Source organism: Hypanus sabinus, chromosome 1, assembly GCF_030144855.1.
Source record: "Hypanus sabinus isolate sHypSab1 chromosome 1, sHypSab1.hap1, whole genome shotgun sequence".
Lineage (NCBI taxonomy): Eukaryota > Metazoa > Chordata > Chondrichthyes > Myliobatiformes > Dasyatidae > Hypanus > Hypanus sabinus.
This window is the reverse complement of record NC_082706.1, coordinates 7,342,601-7,360,783: the sequence shown is the minus strand read 5'-3', so window position 1 is coordinate 7,360,783 and position 18,183 is coordinate 7,342,601. Positions and strand designations below refer to the sequence as shown.

General features: G+C 50.3%; 1 protein-coding gene across 2 annotated transcripts in view; it reads right to left on the bottom strand.

Moving 5' to 3' along the window:
* LOC132390963 (prominin-2-like) overlaps nt 1-18,183 on the bottom strand; it is an 89,396-nt gene that overhangs the window by 9,817 nt on the left and 61,396 nt on the right. For both annotated transcript variants that reach the window (XM_059963496.1, XM_059963506.1), the window contains exons 18-21: nt 12,427-12,519; nt 6,358-6,411; nt 1,600-1,680; nt 890-958 (exon numbers count right to left, since the gene is read on the bottom strand). In XM_059963496.1, coding sequence (XP_059819479.1) covers nt 890-958; nt 1,600-1,680; nt 6,358-6,411; nt 12,427-12,519 — 297 coding nt within the window. The remainder of the gene's footprint in view (nt 1-889; nt 959-1,599; nt 1,681-6,357; nt 6,412-12,426; nt 12,520-18,183) is intronic.

Below are 18,183 nucleotides of genomic sequence, written 5' to 3'. Positions count from 1 at the left end.
GAGACAGGGGGTGAGAGAGACAGAGACAGAGACACAGAGAGAGAGAGACAAAGAGAGAGAGAAACGGGAGAGAGAGATAGAGATAAAGAGACAGAGAGACAGAGACACAGAGAGAGAGACGGGGAGAGAGAGAAAGATAGACAGAGAGATGGGGTGAGAGAGGCAGAGACAAAGAGAGAGACAGAGAAAGAGACTCAGAGACAAAGAGAGAGAGAGACGGGGGGAGAGAGATAGAGATAAAGAGACAGAGACAGAGAGAGGGAGAGAGAGACACACACAGAGACAGACTGAGAGAGAGACAGAGAAAGAGAGAGAGAGAGAGACGGGAAGAGAGAGATAGAGAGACAGAGAGACAGGGGGTGAGAGAGACAGAGACAGAGACACAGAGAGAGAGAGACAAAGAGAGAGAGAGACAGGGGAGAGAGAGATAGAGATAAAGAGACAGAGAGACAGAGACACAGAGAGAGAGACGGGGAGAGAGAGAGAAAGATAGACAGAGAGACGGGGTGAGAGAGAGAGGCAGAGACAAAGAGAGACAGGTGAGAGAGAGAGACAGAGAGACAGGGAGATGTGCTGTCCTATGGACAAACAGCGGCCAGTGATTGGGGTTGGATTCTTGCCACTGTCTGTGAGGAGTTTGTATGTTCACCCCATGACCACGTGGGTTTCCTCTGGGTGCTCCCTCAGTCCAAAGGTTGGTAGATTAATTGTAAATTGACTAGACTAGGATTAAATTGGGGCATTGCTGGGCAGCCAAGTTATACTGACACCAGAAGCACAGTGAACTTGCGGACTGCTCTCGGACTGTGTTGGTTGTTGAAACAAATGACACGTTTCACTGTATATTTCAATGCACGTGACAAATCATGCTAATTTCACTGATACTCACCATGGTTCGGATCCACTGAAGGTACTGAATGAAGTATCCGAGTTGCTTGATAATGAGGCACTCTCTGACCTGAGATTAAAATGGCCTGGTCAGTACTGAGCACATTAATAACAGAGCACAGTTGTTGCTGTTTCTCTCCGGGAGCGCTCGGTTCATATTGGGCCCTGTTCACTTGCCTTGGTCCTGATTGGCTACTCCTTCAGTTGACCTTTGATGTGAACTGGGCGGGGAGGGGGTTATATAAACACGAGCTCTCCCGGAGAGAAGCGCCGACAACTGTACGCTGGAGGACCTCACCTCGACTGGCGAGCTCGGCAAACACCACAACGTCAAGCGCCGCAGCCCGAGCTCCACCCTGACTGTATCATTCTACATCTCTCCACCTGTGTCTCCAGATTACTCCGTCCCCCCTCCACAGCCACCTCCCTCCTTTTCTCTGTCAAAGTCAAGTTTGACAAGTCCACGTGTGCACAGGTGCAATGAAAAACTTACTTGCAGCAATATCACAGGCTCAGAGCATCCGATACGCAGCATTCACAAGAAAAACATAAACAGAAATTATGCACAATTTATACTAGAAGGAACACAATGAAAACAAGGTCCACTCCAATGCAAGGGTATCGTAGCACTGCTAAGCTGCAATGGTTAGGGCTGTTTGCTTCTAGGACCAAACTGCTGAGAACATCCTTATCCAAGTTTTCACAACTCACCTTCTCAATTTCTGATTTAATGGTTGTAGTGATCGCCTCCTGGGCTGTGTCGATTCTCTGGATGGTGTTATTAATGAGACTCTGAAACGAAAAGTTGAATTAATTATTTAAAATAAGAATATTATAATTTCTTCAGCCTTATCACGGGGTGCAACATGTGAGGTATGATTATACATCTGATTATACAGAGTTAACTATAATTCTGTATAAGATTTATCCATAAAGTTATGTTAAACTCTCTATCATTCTTACTTTTATATTGCTTCCCCTGGGTCCCGTCCTCCTTCCCTTCCTTTTTTCCTGTTGTCCACTCCATAAAGAAATTCATTAGGAATTTGAGGAGGTTTGGTATGTCACCAAAAACACTCAGAGATTTCTACAGATGTACTGAGGGCAGCATTCTAACTGGCTGATTCTCTGGTGTGGAGTTGGATGTTACTGTACAGGGTAGAAACAAGCCGCAGAGAGTCGTAAACTTGGTCATGGGTACCAGCCTGCCCAGCACCCAGGACATCTTCAAGGAGCAATTCCTCAAAAAGACGGTGTCCTTTATTAAGGACCACCCATCACCCAGGACATGCCCTCTTCTCATTGTTACCATCAGGGAGGAGGTACAGAAACCTGAAGACACACACTCAGTGATTCAGGAACAACTTCTTCCCTCCGCCATTTGATTTCTGGATGGACCAAACACATTAACACTACCTCGGTACTTTTTATTTCTAATTTGAACTACTTATTTAATTGAACTATTTAATATAAATAGATATGTAGCCTTTTTTCTCTCTGTTATTATGTATTGTGTTGTATTGCTGCCATCAAAAAGCCTGGATCCATCCCTGGCTACAACCCGGACGGACCCTTGAGTTAGTGGTGGAGGAGGTCACTAAACAGTTATCCATTATGGACAGCTAGGCACATCCTTCTCCATGACCGACTGAATAAGCAGTGGAGCACCCTCTTGAACAGACTCATTCAGTTCCGCTGTCACAAGGATCGTTACAGAAAACCTTTCCTACCAAATGCAATAAGCACGCACAACAGTTCATCTCTGTGCGACAGGAGAACACACACTATAGTTCAAGAGTCTCGGTTTTTTATTTCATACATTATTATTGCACAGTATTGCACATTGCCAAATTCTTATTGTGTATTTATTATTCTGTACTTCGTTATTAGTTAAGTTGGCGCTTGGCCAAGTGGTTAAGGCGTTCGTCTAGTGATCTGAAGGTCGCTAGTTCGAGCCTTGGCTGAGGCACTTAACCACACATTGTTCTGTGACGACACCAGTGCCAAGCTGTCCTAATGCCCTTCCCTGTCTGGACAACATCGGTGGCGTAGAGAGGGGAGACTTGCAGCTTGGGCAACTGCTGGTCTTCCATTAAAAAAACCCTGCTGGAAACTTTCCAAGGCGCAAATCCATGGTCTATCAAGACTAACGGAGGCCTACATATTAGTTAAGTTTGCTAAGTTTTAAATGTTGCTGCTGTAACAAAAGAATTTCCCAAATAGGATCAATGAAGTATTTATTATTATTATTAGCATTATTATCACAAGGTTCACAAATTTCACAATATCTGCCGGTGATAATAATTCTCATTCTGATTCTTTCCTCTCCTGTCAGATATTTTCTTCTCTGGCCCTCAATCTTTCTCACCCACCTAGCTGCCCTATCTTCCTTCCCCTACCTCAGCTTTTCATTCCGGCATCTTTCCCCTTCCTTCTCAGTCCTGAAGAAGGTTCTTGACCTGAAACATCGACTGTTTATTCATTTCCATAGACACTGCCTGAGCTGCTGAGCTCCCCCAGTATTTTTGTGTGTGTTGCCCTCTATAATCAGAGAGATTTTATAGTATTGTGTTCAGTTTTGGTCACCTCGTTATTGGAAGAACGTGGAAGCTTTAGAGAAGGTGACAAGGACATTGACCAGGATGCTGCCTGGATTACAGAACATGTCTTATGAGGAGAGGCTGAGTGATCTTGAAGTTTTCTCTTTGGAACGAAGGAGGATGAGAGGTGACTTGATAGAGGTGCACAAGATGATAAGGCATAGATCGGGTTGACAACCAGTGCCTTTTTCCCTGGGCAGAAATCCTGGGGGGATAATTTTAAGGTGATTGGAGGAGAGTGTAGTGGAGATGTCAGAGGTAGCTTTTTTACACAGAGAATGGAGGGTGCATGGAATGTGCCGTCAAGGTGGGCTGGTAGAGGCAAATACACTAAGGACATTTAAGTAACTCTTGGATAGGTAGAGGAGTCCCAGACCAGAGGAGACAGCCTCGGGGTAGAGGGAAGTCCATTTAGAACGGAGATGAAGAGGAGTTTCATTAGTCAGAGGGTAGTGAATCTGTGGAATTTGTTATCACAGGTGTCTGTAGATGCCAAGTCTTTGGGTATATTTAAGGCAAAGGTTGATAGGTTCTAGCTTTGTCAGGGCATGAAGGGATATGGGGACAGGCAGGAGGCTGGGGCAGAGAGGGAAAATAGATCAGCCATGATGAGATTGCGCAGCAGACTCGATGAGCCAGGTGGCCAAACTCTGTTCCTGTGCTTATGGTCTTATGGTCATTTCTTACTTCTGTAGTTGTTAACTTCATTCTGACCACTCCAAATATCATTCTTCTGCAAATCTCTCTCAGGGCGAAATCGCTGCCTCTGGTCTTACTGTCAGACCATTACAAATTAGCAATCTCAACTTTGCAAAGACGGGCACGAGCCATTCAGCCCATCAAACGTGCCAATCCACAGGAAGCTGTCTCCACCAGTCTTGATGCTCCCTGTGGCCACACAGTTCTGAGCAGAGAGCACAGAACAGCAGAAGACAGAAACAGCCCCCTCACTCCCCAATGCTCTGCCAAGCTCATTAAACTAATGAGACCCAGTTAATGTAAAGCTTTAGAAAATAAAAGGGGCACAGCTGCTTAGTGGCTAGTATGACACTTTACAGTTCAATCACGGGCTTCCTCTTCACGCCTCCCTCAGCTATTTCAGGTTTCATAGCCTGTCTCTCTCTCCCTTAATGGGAGAGAAATTCCCATTAATCCTCCAACCCGATGGCATGAACATTGATTTCTCTCATTTCTGTTAATGCCCCCCTCCCCTTCTTACCCCATCCCTTATTTATTTATTTCCCCCCTTTTTTCCTCCCTTCCCCCTTTTTTTCTCTCTCTCTGCCCCTCTCACAATCACTCCTTGCCTGCTCTCCATCTCCCTCTGGTGCTTCCCTCCCTCTTTCTTTCTCCCTAGGCCTCCCGTCCCCTGATCCTTTCCCTTCTCCAGCTCTGTATCCCTTTTGCCAATCACCTTTCCGGCTCTCAGCTTCACCCCACCTCCTCCTGTCTTCTCCTATCATTTCAGATTTCTCCCCCCCCCCATCCCCCACTTTCAAATCTCTTACTATCTCTTCTTTCAGTTAGTCTTGAGGAAGGGTCTCGGCCCGAAACGTCGACTGTACTTCCTATAGATGCTGCCCGGCCTGCTGCGTTCCACCAGCATTTTGTGTGTGTTGCTTGAATTTGCAGCATCTGCAGATCTCCTCGTGTGAGAAATTATCACCTCCTTTTCTAATCAAACGTGTTTCAGCTTATCTTCCATCTTCACACTCCTCTCCCCATCCCAACTTGCTCCTTCTGTCTCTCAGTCTTTATCTTTCTGTGCTTCCATCACAAGCTATTACCTCCCAACTCCCCCCATCACGTCCCTCCCCTCCCCTCCCTGCCTGTCACCTTGCACCCCTCATCAGTCCGCTGAGCACTTCAGTCTCTGGCTTCACAACTCCCTCCCTCCCCCCGCCCCATACCAACCATCTGCCCCTCAGTCCTGACGCAGGGTCTCGATCCAAAACGCCAACAGTTCCCCTCTCCACCCCCACCCCCGCAGGCCCCACATGTACTGCTCGTACTGCTGAGTTCCAGCAGCAGTTTGCGTGCTGTGAGGCGTGTGGTTAGTGCAGGGAAGAGACCATAAGACCACAAACGTAGGAGCTGATCCGAGTCCATTCCAGCATGGCAGATTTATTATCTCTCTCAACCCCATCCTCCTGCCTTCACCCCCTGACACCCTGCCTAATCAGGAACCTGTCAAACTCTGCTTTAAATATAATTGAATTGACTTTATTTCTCACATCCTTCACGTCCACGAGGAGTAAAAACCTTTTCGTTATGTCTCTGTCTATACCCAATGATTTGGTCTCCACATCCATCTGTAGCAGTGAATTCCACAGATTCACCACACTCTGGTGAAAGAAATTCCTCTTCATCTCTGTTCTAAAGGGACGTCCCTCTGATCTAAGACTGTGCCCTCTGTCCTAGATTCCCCCACTATAAGAAACATCCTCTCCACATCCACTCCAAGTCGGCCTGGAGATGAAGTAGCAGATGGATGGAAGGGCTGAGTGGCCTGGAACTGGTCCTGTCACTTATGTCCTGTGTCGGGAAGGAGTTAGGCCACACGATAACCTCACTCAGGCAGAACGGGCAGGGGGAATTGCAGGAAAATAATGACCCAAAGAGGCGGTCACAAATCATGGGTCCTTAATTTTAATGGAACACAGGAATGGAAAGTCGATGCTGCCTCGGTGCTCTGACTCCACCCAGAACAATGTGGGACATTACCAGCTGTTACTGACTTCCTACGTTGTAAACTTGAACTTGAGTTTGAGATTGGGCCTCATGTGGTGAGATCCCACAGCAGAAAACGGCCTTGTCCCATCAACCCCAGCCACACGTGAGGCGTTCGGTCTCTCAGTGAAATACATACCCGCATGCTGGGAGCGAAGGATGCCAAATACTGGAAGCTCACGTTCAGCTGCGCCTGCAAAGGAAAGCAGAGTGTGTGAGATCTTCACCCAACAGATTAGTTTACACATAATCCACTGTCCAACAATTCAGGTGTATCGATGGTCCAGAACCTGGCTCAGAAATTACCCACATTCCCTCTAAACTCACCGAGACCCCGGTTCCCACATTCCCTCTAAACTCACCGAGACCCCGGTTCCCACATTCCCTCTAAACTCACCGAGACCCCGGTTCCCACATTCCCTCTAAACTCACCGAGACCCCGGTTCCCACATTCCCTCTAAGCTCACCGAGACCTCGGTTCCCACATTTCCTCTAAACTCACCGAGACCCCGGTTCCCACATTCCCTCTAAGCTCACCGAGACCCCGGTTCCCACATTCCCTCTAAGCTCACCGAGACCCCGGTTCCCACATTCCCTCTAAGCTCACCGAGACCCCAGTTCCCACATTCCCTCTAGGCTCACCGAGACCTCGGTTCCCACATTTCCTCTAAACTCACCGAGACCCCGGTTCCCACATTCCCTCTAAGCTCACCGAGACCTCGGTTCCCACATTTCCTCTAAACTCACCGAGACCCCAGTTCCCACATTCCCTCTAGGCTCACCGAGACCTCGGTTCCCACATTTCCTCTAAACTCACCAAGACCCCGGTTCCCACATTCCCTCTAAACTCACCGAGACCCCGGTTCCCACATTCCCTCGAAACTCACCGAGACCCCGGTTCCCACATTCCCTCGAAACTCACCGAGACCCCGGTTCCCACATTCCCTCTAAACTCACCGAGACCCCGGTTCCCACATTCCCTCTAAGCTCACCGAGACCTCGGTTCCCACATTTCCTCTAAACTCACCAAGACCCCGGTTCCCACATTCCCTCTAAACTCACCGAGACCCCGGTTCCCACATTCCCTCGAAACTCACCGAGACCCCGGTTCCCACATTCCCTCGAAACTCACCGAGACCCCGGTTCCCACATTCCCTCGAAACTCACCGAGACCCCGGTTCCCACATTCCCTCGAAACTCACCGAGACCCCGGTTCCCACATTCCCCCTAAGCTCACCGAGACCCCGGTTCCCACATTCCCTCGAAACTCACCGAGACCCCGGTTCCCACATTCCCTCGAAACTCACCGAGACCCCGGTTCCCACATTCCCTCGAAGCTCACCGAGACCCCGGTTCCCACATTCCCTCTAAACTCACCGAGACCCCGGTTCCCACATTCCCTCTAAGCTCACCGAGACCCCGGTTCCCACATTCCCTCTAAGCTCACCGAGACCCCGGTACCCACATTCCCTCTAAACTCACCGAGACCCCGGTTCCCACATTCCCTCTAAGCTTACCGAGACCCCGGTTCCCACATTCCCTCTAAACTCACCGAGACCCCGGTTCCCACATTCCCTCTAAGCTCACCGAGACCCCGGTTCCCACATTCCCTCTAAGCTCACCGAGACCCCGGTTCCCACATTCCCTCTAAGCTCACCGAGACCCCGGTTCCCACATTCCCTCTAAGCTCACCGAGACCTCGGTTCCCACATTTCCTCTAAACTCACCAAGACCCCGGTTCCCACATTCCCTCTAAACTCACCGAGACCCCGGTTCCCACATTCCCTCGAAACTCACCGAGACCCCGGTTCCCACATTCCCTCGAAACTCACCGAGACCCCGGTACCCACATTCCCTCTAAACTCACCGAGACCCCGGTTCCCACATTCCCTCTAAACTCACCAAGACCCCGGTTCCCACATTCCCTCGAAACTCACCGAGACCCCGGTTCCCACATTCCCTCGAAACTCACCGAGACCCCGGTACCCACATTCCCTCTAAACTCACCGAGACCCCGGTTCCCACATTCCCTCTAAACTCACCGAGACCCCGGTTCCCACATTCCCTTGAAACTCACCGAGACCTCGGTTCCCACATTCCCTCGAAACTCACCGAGACCCCGGTTCCCACATTCCCTCGAAACTCACCGAGACCCCGGTTCCCACATTCACACTCAGAGGGAATGGGTCAGTACACATTAGTCCTGCAGCTATTGTCCTTAGCAATACATATGTCACTTTGGATACTCTTTGGCATTGACCTCTCAGGGGATAAGCCACAGCTCAGTGAGGCTTCACTTCCTACACTCCCTCTAAACTCACCCAAGAGATTCTGCAGATGCTGGAAATCTTGAGCAACACACACAAAGTGCTGGAGGAACTCAGTAGGTCAGCACCTATGGAGGGAAGTGATATTTTGGGCCGAGATGACTCCTTCCTTTCCAGTCCCGGTGGTGGGTTTTGAACTGAAGCATTTCTCTCTCTGTAGGTGCTGCCTGACCTGCAAATGTTTCCTCAGTTCTCCTTAGCCTATATCACTAGTTTTAGATACCCCTGCAAAGGGACAAACTTTATTACCCTATCCATACCCATCATCATTTTGTGTGCTTATATCAGGTTACCCTGCTCCCTACCCCTCAGCCTCCTCTGTTCCAAATATACAAGCCCAGGCGATTCAGTCTGAAGCACTCCATCAGCAAGGAATCGGGCATTACCAATCCACAGCCACTAAGCTTACTAGTGCCTTTTGGCACATATCATTCGATGCCTTTTCTGCAGACCTGTCCCAGTCCCTTTTCAATGTTCTTACAGGGAAATCCTATTCAGGACTCTGCACAAAACCCCAGTGAAACTCGTCTGCTTCTACTCTGGGCCATTCAAGCCCCCCCATAATCATTGTGAAAAAAAACCCACAGCGTGGTTCCTGGTGTGTTACTGGGAGATGGGAACTGGGTTCCTGGTGTGTTACTGGGAGATGGGAACTGGGTTCCTGGTGTGTTACTGGGAGATGGGAACTGGGTTCCTGGTGTGATACTGGGAGATGGGAACTGGGTTCCTGGTGTGTTACTGGGAGATGGGAACTGGGTTCCTGGTGTGATACTGGGAGATGGGAACTGGGTTCCTGGTGTGTTACTGGGAGATGGGAACTGGGTCCCTGGTGTGTTACTGGGAGATGGGAACTGGGTTCCTGGTGTGATACTGGGAGATGGGAACTGGGTCCCTGGTGTGTTACTGGGAGATGGGAACTGGGTTCCTGGTGTGATACTGGGAGATGGGAACTGGGTTCCTGGTGTGATACTGGGAGATGGGAACTGGGTTCCTGGTGTGTTACTGGGAGATGGGAACTAGGTTCCTGGTGTGATACTGGGAGATGGGAACTGGGTTCCTGGTGTGATACTGGGAGATGGGAACTGGGTTCCTGGTGTGTTACTGGGAGATGGGAACTGGGTTCCTGGTGTGTTACTGGGAGATGGGAACTGGGTTCCTGGTGTGTTACTGGGAGATGGGAACTGGGTCCCTGGTGTGTTACTGGGAGATGGGAACTGGGTCCCTGGTGTGTTACTGGGAGATGGGAACTGGGTTCCTGGTGTGTTACTGGGAGATGGGAACTAGGTTTCTGGTGTGATACTGGGAGATGGGAACTGGGTTCCTGGTGTGTTATTGGGAGATGGGAACTGGGTTCCCGGTGTGTTACTGGGAGATGAGAACTGGGTTCCTGGTGTGTTACTGGGAGATGGGAACTGGGTCCCAGGTGTGTTACTGGGAGATGGGAACTAGGTTCCTGGTGTGTTACTGGGAGATGGGAACTGGGTTCCTGGTGTGATACTGGGAGATGGGAACTGGGTTCCTGGTGTGTTACTGGGAGATGGGAACTGGGTTCCTGGTGTGTTATTGGGAGATGGGAACTGGGTTCCTGGTATGTTATTGGGAGTTGGGAACTGGGTTCCTGGTGTGTTACTGGGAGATGGGAACTGGGTTCCTGGTGTGTTACTGGGAGATGGGAACTGGGTTCCTGGTGTGTTACTGGGAGATGGGAACTGGGTTCCTGGTGTGTTACTGGGAAATGGGAACTGGGTCCCTGGTGTGTTACTGGGAGATGGGAACTGGGTCCCTGGTGTGTTACTGGGAGATGGGAACTGGGTCCCTGGTGTGTTACTGGGAGATGGGAACTGGGTTCCTGGTGTGATACTGGGAGATGGGAACTGGGTTCCTGGTGTGATACTGGGAGATGGGAACTGGGTTCCTGGTGTGATACTGGGAGATGGGAACTGGGTTCCTGGTGTGTTACTGGGAGATGGGAACTGGGTCCCTGGTGTGTTACTGGGAGATGGGAACTGGGTTCCTGGTGTGTTACTGGGAGATGGGAACTGGGTTCCTGGTGTGTTATTGGGAGATGGGAACTGGGTTCCTGGTGTGTTACTGGGAGATGGGAACTGGGTCCCTGGTGTGTTACTGGGAGATGGGAACTGGGTTCCTGGTGTGATACTGGGAGATGGGAACTGGGTTCCTGGTGTGATACTGGGAGATGGGAACTGGGTTCCTGGTGTGTTACTGGGAGATGGGAACTGGGTCCCTGGTGTGTTACTGGGAGATGGGAACTGGGTCCCTGGTGTGATACTGGGAGATGGGAACTGGGTTCCTGGTGTGTTATTGGGAGATGGGAACTGGGTTCCTGGTGTGTTACTGGGAGATGGGAACTGGGTCCCTGGTGTGTTTCTGGGAGATGGGAACTGGGTTCCTGGTGTGTTACTGGGAGATGGGAACTGGGTTCCTGGTGTGTTACTGGGAGATGGGAACTGGGTTCCTGGTGTGTTAATAGGAGTGGGGGTAATCAATATCCAGTGAATGAGATGCCAAACATTCAGGAATTCCAAATAACCGAACCTCTCGTCTGCTCAGTGTTCAGTCACATATGGACTAATGTTTGTACTGTCAACAGGCTTGCTTTTTTATAGGACATCAGATTTTTATAGATAATCTGGTCACAACTACTCAAGTAGCTTTTTAACAGTGGATTTATCAATTCAGGTAGATGGAACTCGTCAGCCTGGGAAGGCAGTCCATCTAAGAGAGGGAAATCTCTGATTTCATACCTCCGCCGCCTTGCGGCCATACCGTCATGGGTAAGTCTTCGGGAGTAAATCCCGAGGACAAATCCGGAGCTGGAGTCCCTAAGGCAGTCCGACGTTGGTTTCAACCTCGTTCTGGCAACTCCTGCGACGACACCGGTGCCAAGCTGTATCAGCCCTTACCCTTCCCTTGGACAACATCGGTGGCGTGGAGAGGGGAGACTTGCTGCATGGGCAACTGCCAGTCTTCCATACAACCTTGGGCAGGCCTGCGTCCTGGAAACCATTCCAGGCACAGATCCATGGTCTCGCGAGACTAACGGATGCCACCATGTTATTAATTTACTTGAAATTAAACGCCCCGGCCATCCTGGTGGAATTCAAAATCCAGATCAAATACCCAGACTGCCAGTTGTCAGGGCATAAAGTGACGCCCCCCAATCTGCCTCACCCCTCCTATCAATGTTGGCACCATATCTACACTTGGTGTCCTCTCTGTTAGGAGCCTGCTATACCTAAAGAAGTGATCACTGAGTGTACGTTCATGGTCTTCTGCTGCTGCAGCCCATTCACTTCAAGGTTCGACGTGTTGTGCATTCAGAGATGCTCTTCTGCACATCACTGTTGTAACACGTGGTTATTAGAGTTACTGTTGTCTTCCTGTCAGCTTGAACCAGTCTGGCCATTCTCCTCTGACCTCTCTCATTAACGAGGTATTTTCACCCACAGAACTGCCGCTCACTGGATTTGTTTTTTCTTTTCCGCACTATTCTCTGTAAACTCTAGAGACTGCTGTGTGAGATCAGTGGTTTCTGAGATACTGAAACCACCCTGTCTGGCACCAACAATCATTCCAGGGTCAAAGTCACTCAGATCACATTTCTTCCCTTTTCTGATGCTTGGTCTGAACAACGGAACCTCTTGTCCATGTCTGCAGGCTTTCATGCTGCCATGTGATTGATCAAATACGTGCATCAACGCCCAGGTATAAAGTGGCTTCACTTAGCAATATAGCTTCAAAGTAATTGTAAGCAGAAAACAAAAGACTGATACATTGATAACTGAGACTCTGAGTGAGGTCAGTAGAGCTGGAGAACTATTGAGTGCCCGTTCACTCTGTCACAACTGAGCAATGCCCACCTGCTCTGGTTTGGTTCTGTTCGCCAGCTTGCTCTCCAATGCTCGCAGCTTCTGAGCGTGCTCAGTCACTTTACTTCTAATGGTCGGATTGCTCTGCAGGGAGAAACAAACAGGACCCTAATTCAGTTGCTGCAAAGAATCCGGAATAGTGCGATGTCTCCTAAAGGTGTATGGGGTTGGTCCGTGAACTGTTCATAGAGTCCACGGAGGGGAGGTTATCCATCTTTCCCACAAGCACAAATAGAGATAAAGATTTACTTTACTTGTCATGCGTACATCAAAAAACACAGTGAAATGCATGATTTGCATCGACGTCCAACACAGCCCGAGGATGTGCTGGGGACAGCCTGCAAGTGTCAACATGCATGTCCACAGCTTACCGTACGTCTTTGGACTGTGGGACAAAAATGGAGCCCCCGGAGGAAAGCCACGCTGTCACGGATACAAACCCGTTACAGACGGCGATAGAACTGATCCCTGACCGCTGGTGCAGTCAAGTGATGTGCTAACTACTGCATATGTTGTCCTCCCTGAGGCCTGTAACCTCCTTTCCCTTGAAGTACATCCTCACACTTTGGAAACAGAGACCGGGTTCATGGTCCCATTCGTTTTTCTTTACCTCAGGACCATTGCGGGCCGCTGCTGCTGCTCGCTGTGGCCTGGAGGGTGCTGCCCAAGCTCTGACTCACAGACAGTGTCCACTAAGTGTTCACAAAGATTAGTTCCCACTCAAGGGTGAGAGCTACTTGGCTGTCTTACAGGTACAGTTGAGCTGCCAACATTGCCAGTTGAAGTCCACCTGACTGGCAGACCACAGTTTCTGTGGCCTCAGAACTGTGTGTCAGACATGGCTATAAGCAACACTGGGGCCCCTCAGGGGACTGTATTGGCTCCCTTCCTGTTTACCCTGTGTACCTCGGACTTTAGATACAACACTGAGTCACGTCATCTGCAGAAATGACTCAGCAATAGTTGGGTGTATAAAGGAAGGACGGGAGGATGAACACTGGGTCCTGGTGGAGTTCTTTGTCAAATGGTGCAAGCTGAATTATCTGCAGCTCAGCATCAGTAAGACAAAGGAGATGGAGATGGGCTTCAGGAAGACTGAGCCTGCACTACCCCCTGTTACTACTGACGGTGAGGACCTACAAGTAGCTGGGGTGCACCTGGAAGACAGGCTTGAGTGGAGCACCAACTCAGAGGCCGTGTTTAAGAAGGGCCAGAGTCCCTACTTCCTGAGGAGACTGAGGAGTATGCAGGCCTCTCCCTCACACGTTCTGCCATTCTATTGTTGCCAGTACAACCTTCTATGCGATGGAGTGCTGGGGCACTGGCATCAACATGGGTGATGCCAACAAGCTCAATAAACTGATTAGAAAGGTTGGCTCTGTTACAGGGGTCAAACTGGACTCACTGGAGGCTGTGGCAGAACAAAGGACCCTACAGAAAATCCTGGCAATTCTGGACAATGTTTCTCACCCTCTGCATGCCACCTTGGCTGAACAGAGGAGCACTTTCAGTAACAGACTGGGACAACTATGCTGCTCCAAAGATGCTGTATGAGGTCATTCTTACCCTTGGCCATTAGGCTCTATAATGAGTCAACCAATAGCCGGGGAAGTGATGACCCCCTCCTGTCAGACAGTATGTGGTAACTTATTTTCTATTCTTTCTACTTCTCTGCCAATATTTATATCGGTGCACTTGGAACACTACAGTGACGCTGTAGTTTAATTCGGCATCAATGAAACGTCCATCTACCTCTATCCACATCTCAATTTAGTGAGTCCACCCTGACCAGCAACCACCCGTCGAATCCTACGCTCATCCCACTTCACCCTCCTTCCTGTCAACTTCGCTCCCAGCACGCTGCAGGCAATTTACAGTGGCTAATTACCCTACCAACTGCCCTTCCAGATTCAGATCTGGAAGGATGGGGAAGCTTTAGAGAGGGTGCAGAGGAGATTCACCAGGATGCTGCCTGGATTAGAGAGGGTGCAGAGGAGATTCACCAGGATGCTGTCTGGATTAGAGAGGGTGCAGAGGAGATTTACCAGGATGCTGCCTGGATTAGAGAGGGTGCAGAGGAGATTTACCAGGATGCTGCCTGGATTAGAGAGGGTGCAGAGGAGATTTACCAGGATGCTGCCTGGATTAGAGAGGGTGCAGAGGAGATTCACCAGGATGCTGCCTGGATTAGAGAGGGTGCAGAGGAGATTTAGCAGGATGCTGCCTGGATTAGAAAGGGTGCAGAGGGGATTCACCAGGATGCTGCCTGGATTAGAAAGGGTGCAGAGGGGATTCACCAGGATGCTGCCTGGATTAGAAAGGGTGCAGAGGGGATTTACCAGGATGCTGCCTGGATTAGAAAGGGTGCAGAGGGGATTCACCAGGATGCTGCCTGGATTAGAGAGGGTGCAGAGGAGATTTAGCAGGATGCTGCCTGGATTAGAGAGGGTGCAGAGGAGATTTAGCAGGATGCTGCCTGGATTAGAGAGGGTGCAGAGGAGATTTAGCAGGATGCTGCCTGGATTAGAGAGGGTGCAGAGGAGATTTAGCAGGATGCTGCCTGGATTAGAGAGGGTGCAGAGATTTACCAGGATGCTGCCTGGATTAGAGAGGGTGCAGAGGAGATTGACCAGGATGCTGCCTGGATTAGAGAGGGTGCAGAGGAGATTGACCAGGACGCTGCCTGGATTAGAGAGGGTGCAGAGGAGATTCACCAGGATGCTGCCTGGATTAGAGAGGGTGCAGAGGAGATTTACCAGGACGCTTCCTGGTTTAGAGAGGGTGCAGAGGAGATTCACCAGGATGCTGCCTGGATTAGAGAGGGTGCAGAGGAGATTTACCAGGATGCTGCCTGGATTAGAGAGGGTGCAGAGGAGATTTAGCAGGATGCTGCCTGGATTAGAGAGGGTGCAGAGGAGATTTACCAGGATGCTGCCTGGATTAGAAAGGGTGCAGAGGGGATTCACCAGGATGCTGCCTGGATTAGAGAGGGTGCAGAGGAGATTTAGCAGGATGCTGCCTGGATTAGAGAGGGTGCAGAGGAGATTTACCAGGATGCTGCCTGGATTAGAAAGGGTGCAGAGGGGATTCACCAGGATGCTGCCTGGATTAGAGAGGGTGCAGAGGAGATTTAGCAGGATGCTGCCTGGATTAGAGAGGGTGCAGAGGAGATTTAGCAGGATGCTGCCTGGATTAGAGAGGGTGCAGAGGAGATTTAGCAGGATGCTGCCTGGATTAGAGAGGGTGCAGAGGAGATTTAGCAGGATGCTGCCTGGATTAGAGAGGGTGCAGAGATTTACCAGGATGCTGCCTGGATTAGAGAGGGTGCAGAGGAGATTGACCAGGATGCTGCCTGGATTAGAGAGGGTGCAGAGGAGATTGACCAGGATGCTGCCTGGATTAGAGAGGGTGCAGAGGAGATTGACCAGGATGCTGCCTGGATTAGAGAGGGTGCAGAGGAGATTGACCAGGATGCTGCCTGGATTAGAGAGGGTGCAGAGGAGATTTACCAGGACGCTTCCTGGTTTAGAGAGGGTGCAGAGGAGATTCACCAGGATGCTGCCTGGATTAGAGAGGGTGCAGAGGAGATTTACCAGGATGCTGCCTGGATTAGAGAGGGTGCAGAGGAGATTTAGCAGGATGCTGCCTGGATTAGAGAGGGTGCAGAGGAGATTTACCAGGATGCTGCCTGGATTAGAAAGGGTGCAGAGGGGATTCACCAGGATGCTGCCTGGATTAGAGAGGGTGCAGAGGAGATTTAGCAGGATGCTGCCTGGATTAGAGAGGGTGCAGAGGAGATTTACCAGGATGCTGCCTGGATTAGAAAGGGTGCAGAGGGGATTCACCAGGATGCTGCCTGGATTAGAGAGGGTGCAGAGGAGATTTAGCAGGATGCTGCCTGGATTAGAGAGGGTGCAGAGGAGATTTAGCAGGATGCTGCCTGGATTAGAGAGGGTGCAGAGGAGATTTAGCAGGATGCTGCCTGGATTAGAGAGGGTGCAGAGATTTACCAGGATGCTGCCTGGATTAGAGAGGGTGCAGAGGAGATTGACCAGGATGCTGCCTGGATTAGAGAGGGTGCAGAGGAGATTGACCAGGACGCTGCCTGGATTAGAGAGGGTGCAGAGGAGATTCACCAGGATGCTGCCTGGATTAGAGAGGGTGCAGAGGAGATTTACCAGGACGCTTCCTGGTTTAGAGAGGGTGCAGAGGAGATTCACCAGGATGCTGCCTGGATTAGAGAGGGTGCAGAGGAGATTTACCAGGATGCTGCCTGGATTAGAGAGGGTGTAGAGGAGATTCACCGGGATGCTGCCTGGATTAGAAAGGGTGCAGAGGAGATTTACCAGGATGCTGCCTGGATTGGAGAGCATGTCTCATGAGGAGAGGCTGAGTGAGTTAGGGCTTTGAAGAGAAGGAGGTTAAGAGGTATGCAAAACGATAAGGGGCATAGATTGAGTGGGCGGCCAGAGACAGTTATCCAGGGAAGGTAAAGCTAATACAAGGGGGCATAATTTTAAGGTGACTGGAAGAAAGTGTAGGGGAATGTCAGAGGTAAGTGTTTTACACAGAGTGGTGGGTGCGTAGAACTCCTTGCCAGGGGTAACAGAAGAGGTGGATACATTACATAATCTTAGACAGGCACATGGATGAAATAAAAATGGGAGGCTATGTGGAGGGAAGGTTAGACTGATCTTAGAGTAGGTTAAAGGGTCAGCACAACATCGTGGGCTGAAGGGTATGCACTTTGATGTACTGTTCTGTGTTCTACATACTTACCTTGGGACATGGGAGGGAACCAGGTCACCCGGCGGAACCAGCCCAGAGATCGTAGCCCAAGGCTGGCAAGTCCGGAGACTGGAGGCTTGATGTTTGCAAGTCCAGGGACCACAGTTTGGAGTTCAGAGGCCTGCCCTGGGACTGAAGGCCTACCTGGTGCGTGGGTGGTGGGAAAGTTGTTCATTTTGCTCCTCCGACTGCGTTGGTGGTTAACGCAAATGATGCGTTTCCCAGCGTGTTGCGATGTACGGTACAAGTGACGTACAAATAAGTGTAATCTGCTGTTCAGAAGGAAGACCCTGATGAAGGAAGGCCTCCTCAGCTTCAACGGTTGAGTGTTTCTCGTTCTGTTTTACGCCGATCAGCAGCGCTCTGCTGCAGCTTGTGCGAAGGGAGGTGGGGGGGGGGGCTTCAGGGCTTTAACGCTTCTATCGCCCTATGGGGCTTTTTTGTTTTGTGGGTGTCTGTGAAGAGGACGAATTTCAGGTTGTGTACTGGATATTAAGTAGACATTGAAACCTTTGAATATAGGATGACCAAAGAATGGTACTAGACATGAGCAATGGTATGTCAGTAGAATCACAGAGCACCACTGTCAGCCTAAGGAGGGTTGACTGACGGATCTAAGAGCGTGTTCAGAGTTTGATTCATACTCGTTCATTTATCATACGCGCACACAGTGAAATGCGTCTTTTGCATTAACAACCTAAGGATGTGGTGGGGGCGGGGTGGCAGCCTGCAAGTGTCACTACACATTCCGGTGCCAATGTAGCATGCCCATAGTGCCGAGCAGGACAACACAAACAACAACAGCAAACCCGGGCAGACCTCCTCCGGGCCGTCAGCTTCCAGCGGACTCACAGACCCAGGACTTCGGCCACCAGCCCTTGACTTCCAGTCTCAGCGACCTGCACTTTGACCCCAGGGCTCACCAATGTTGGGACATAAAATTCGGCGTCACCCGCCCTT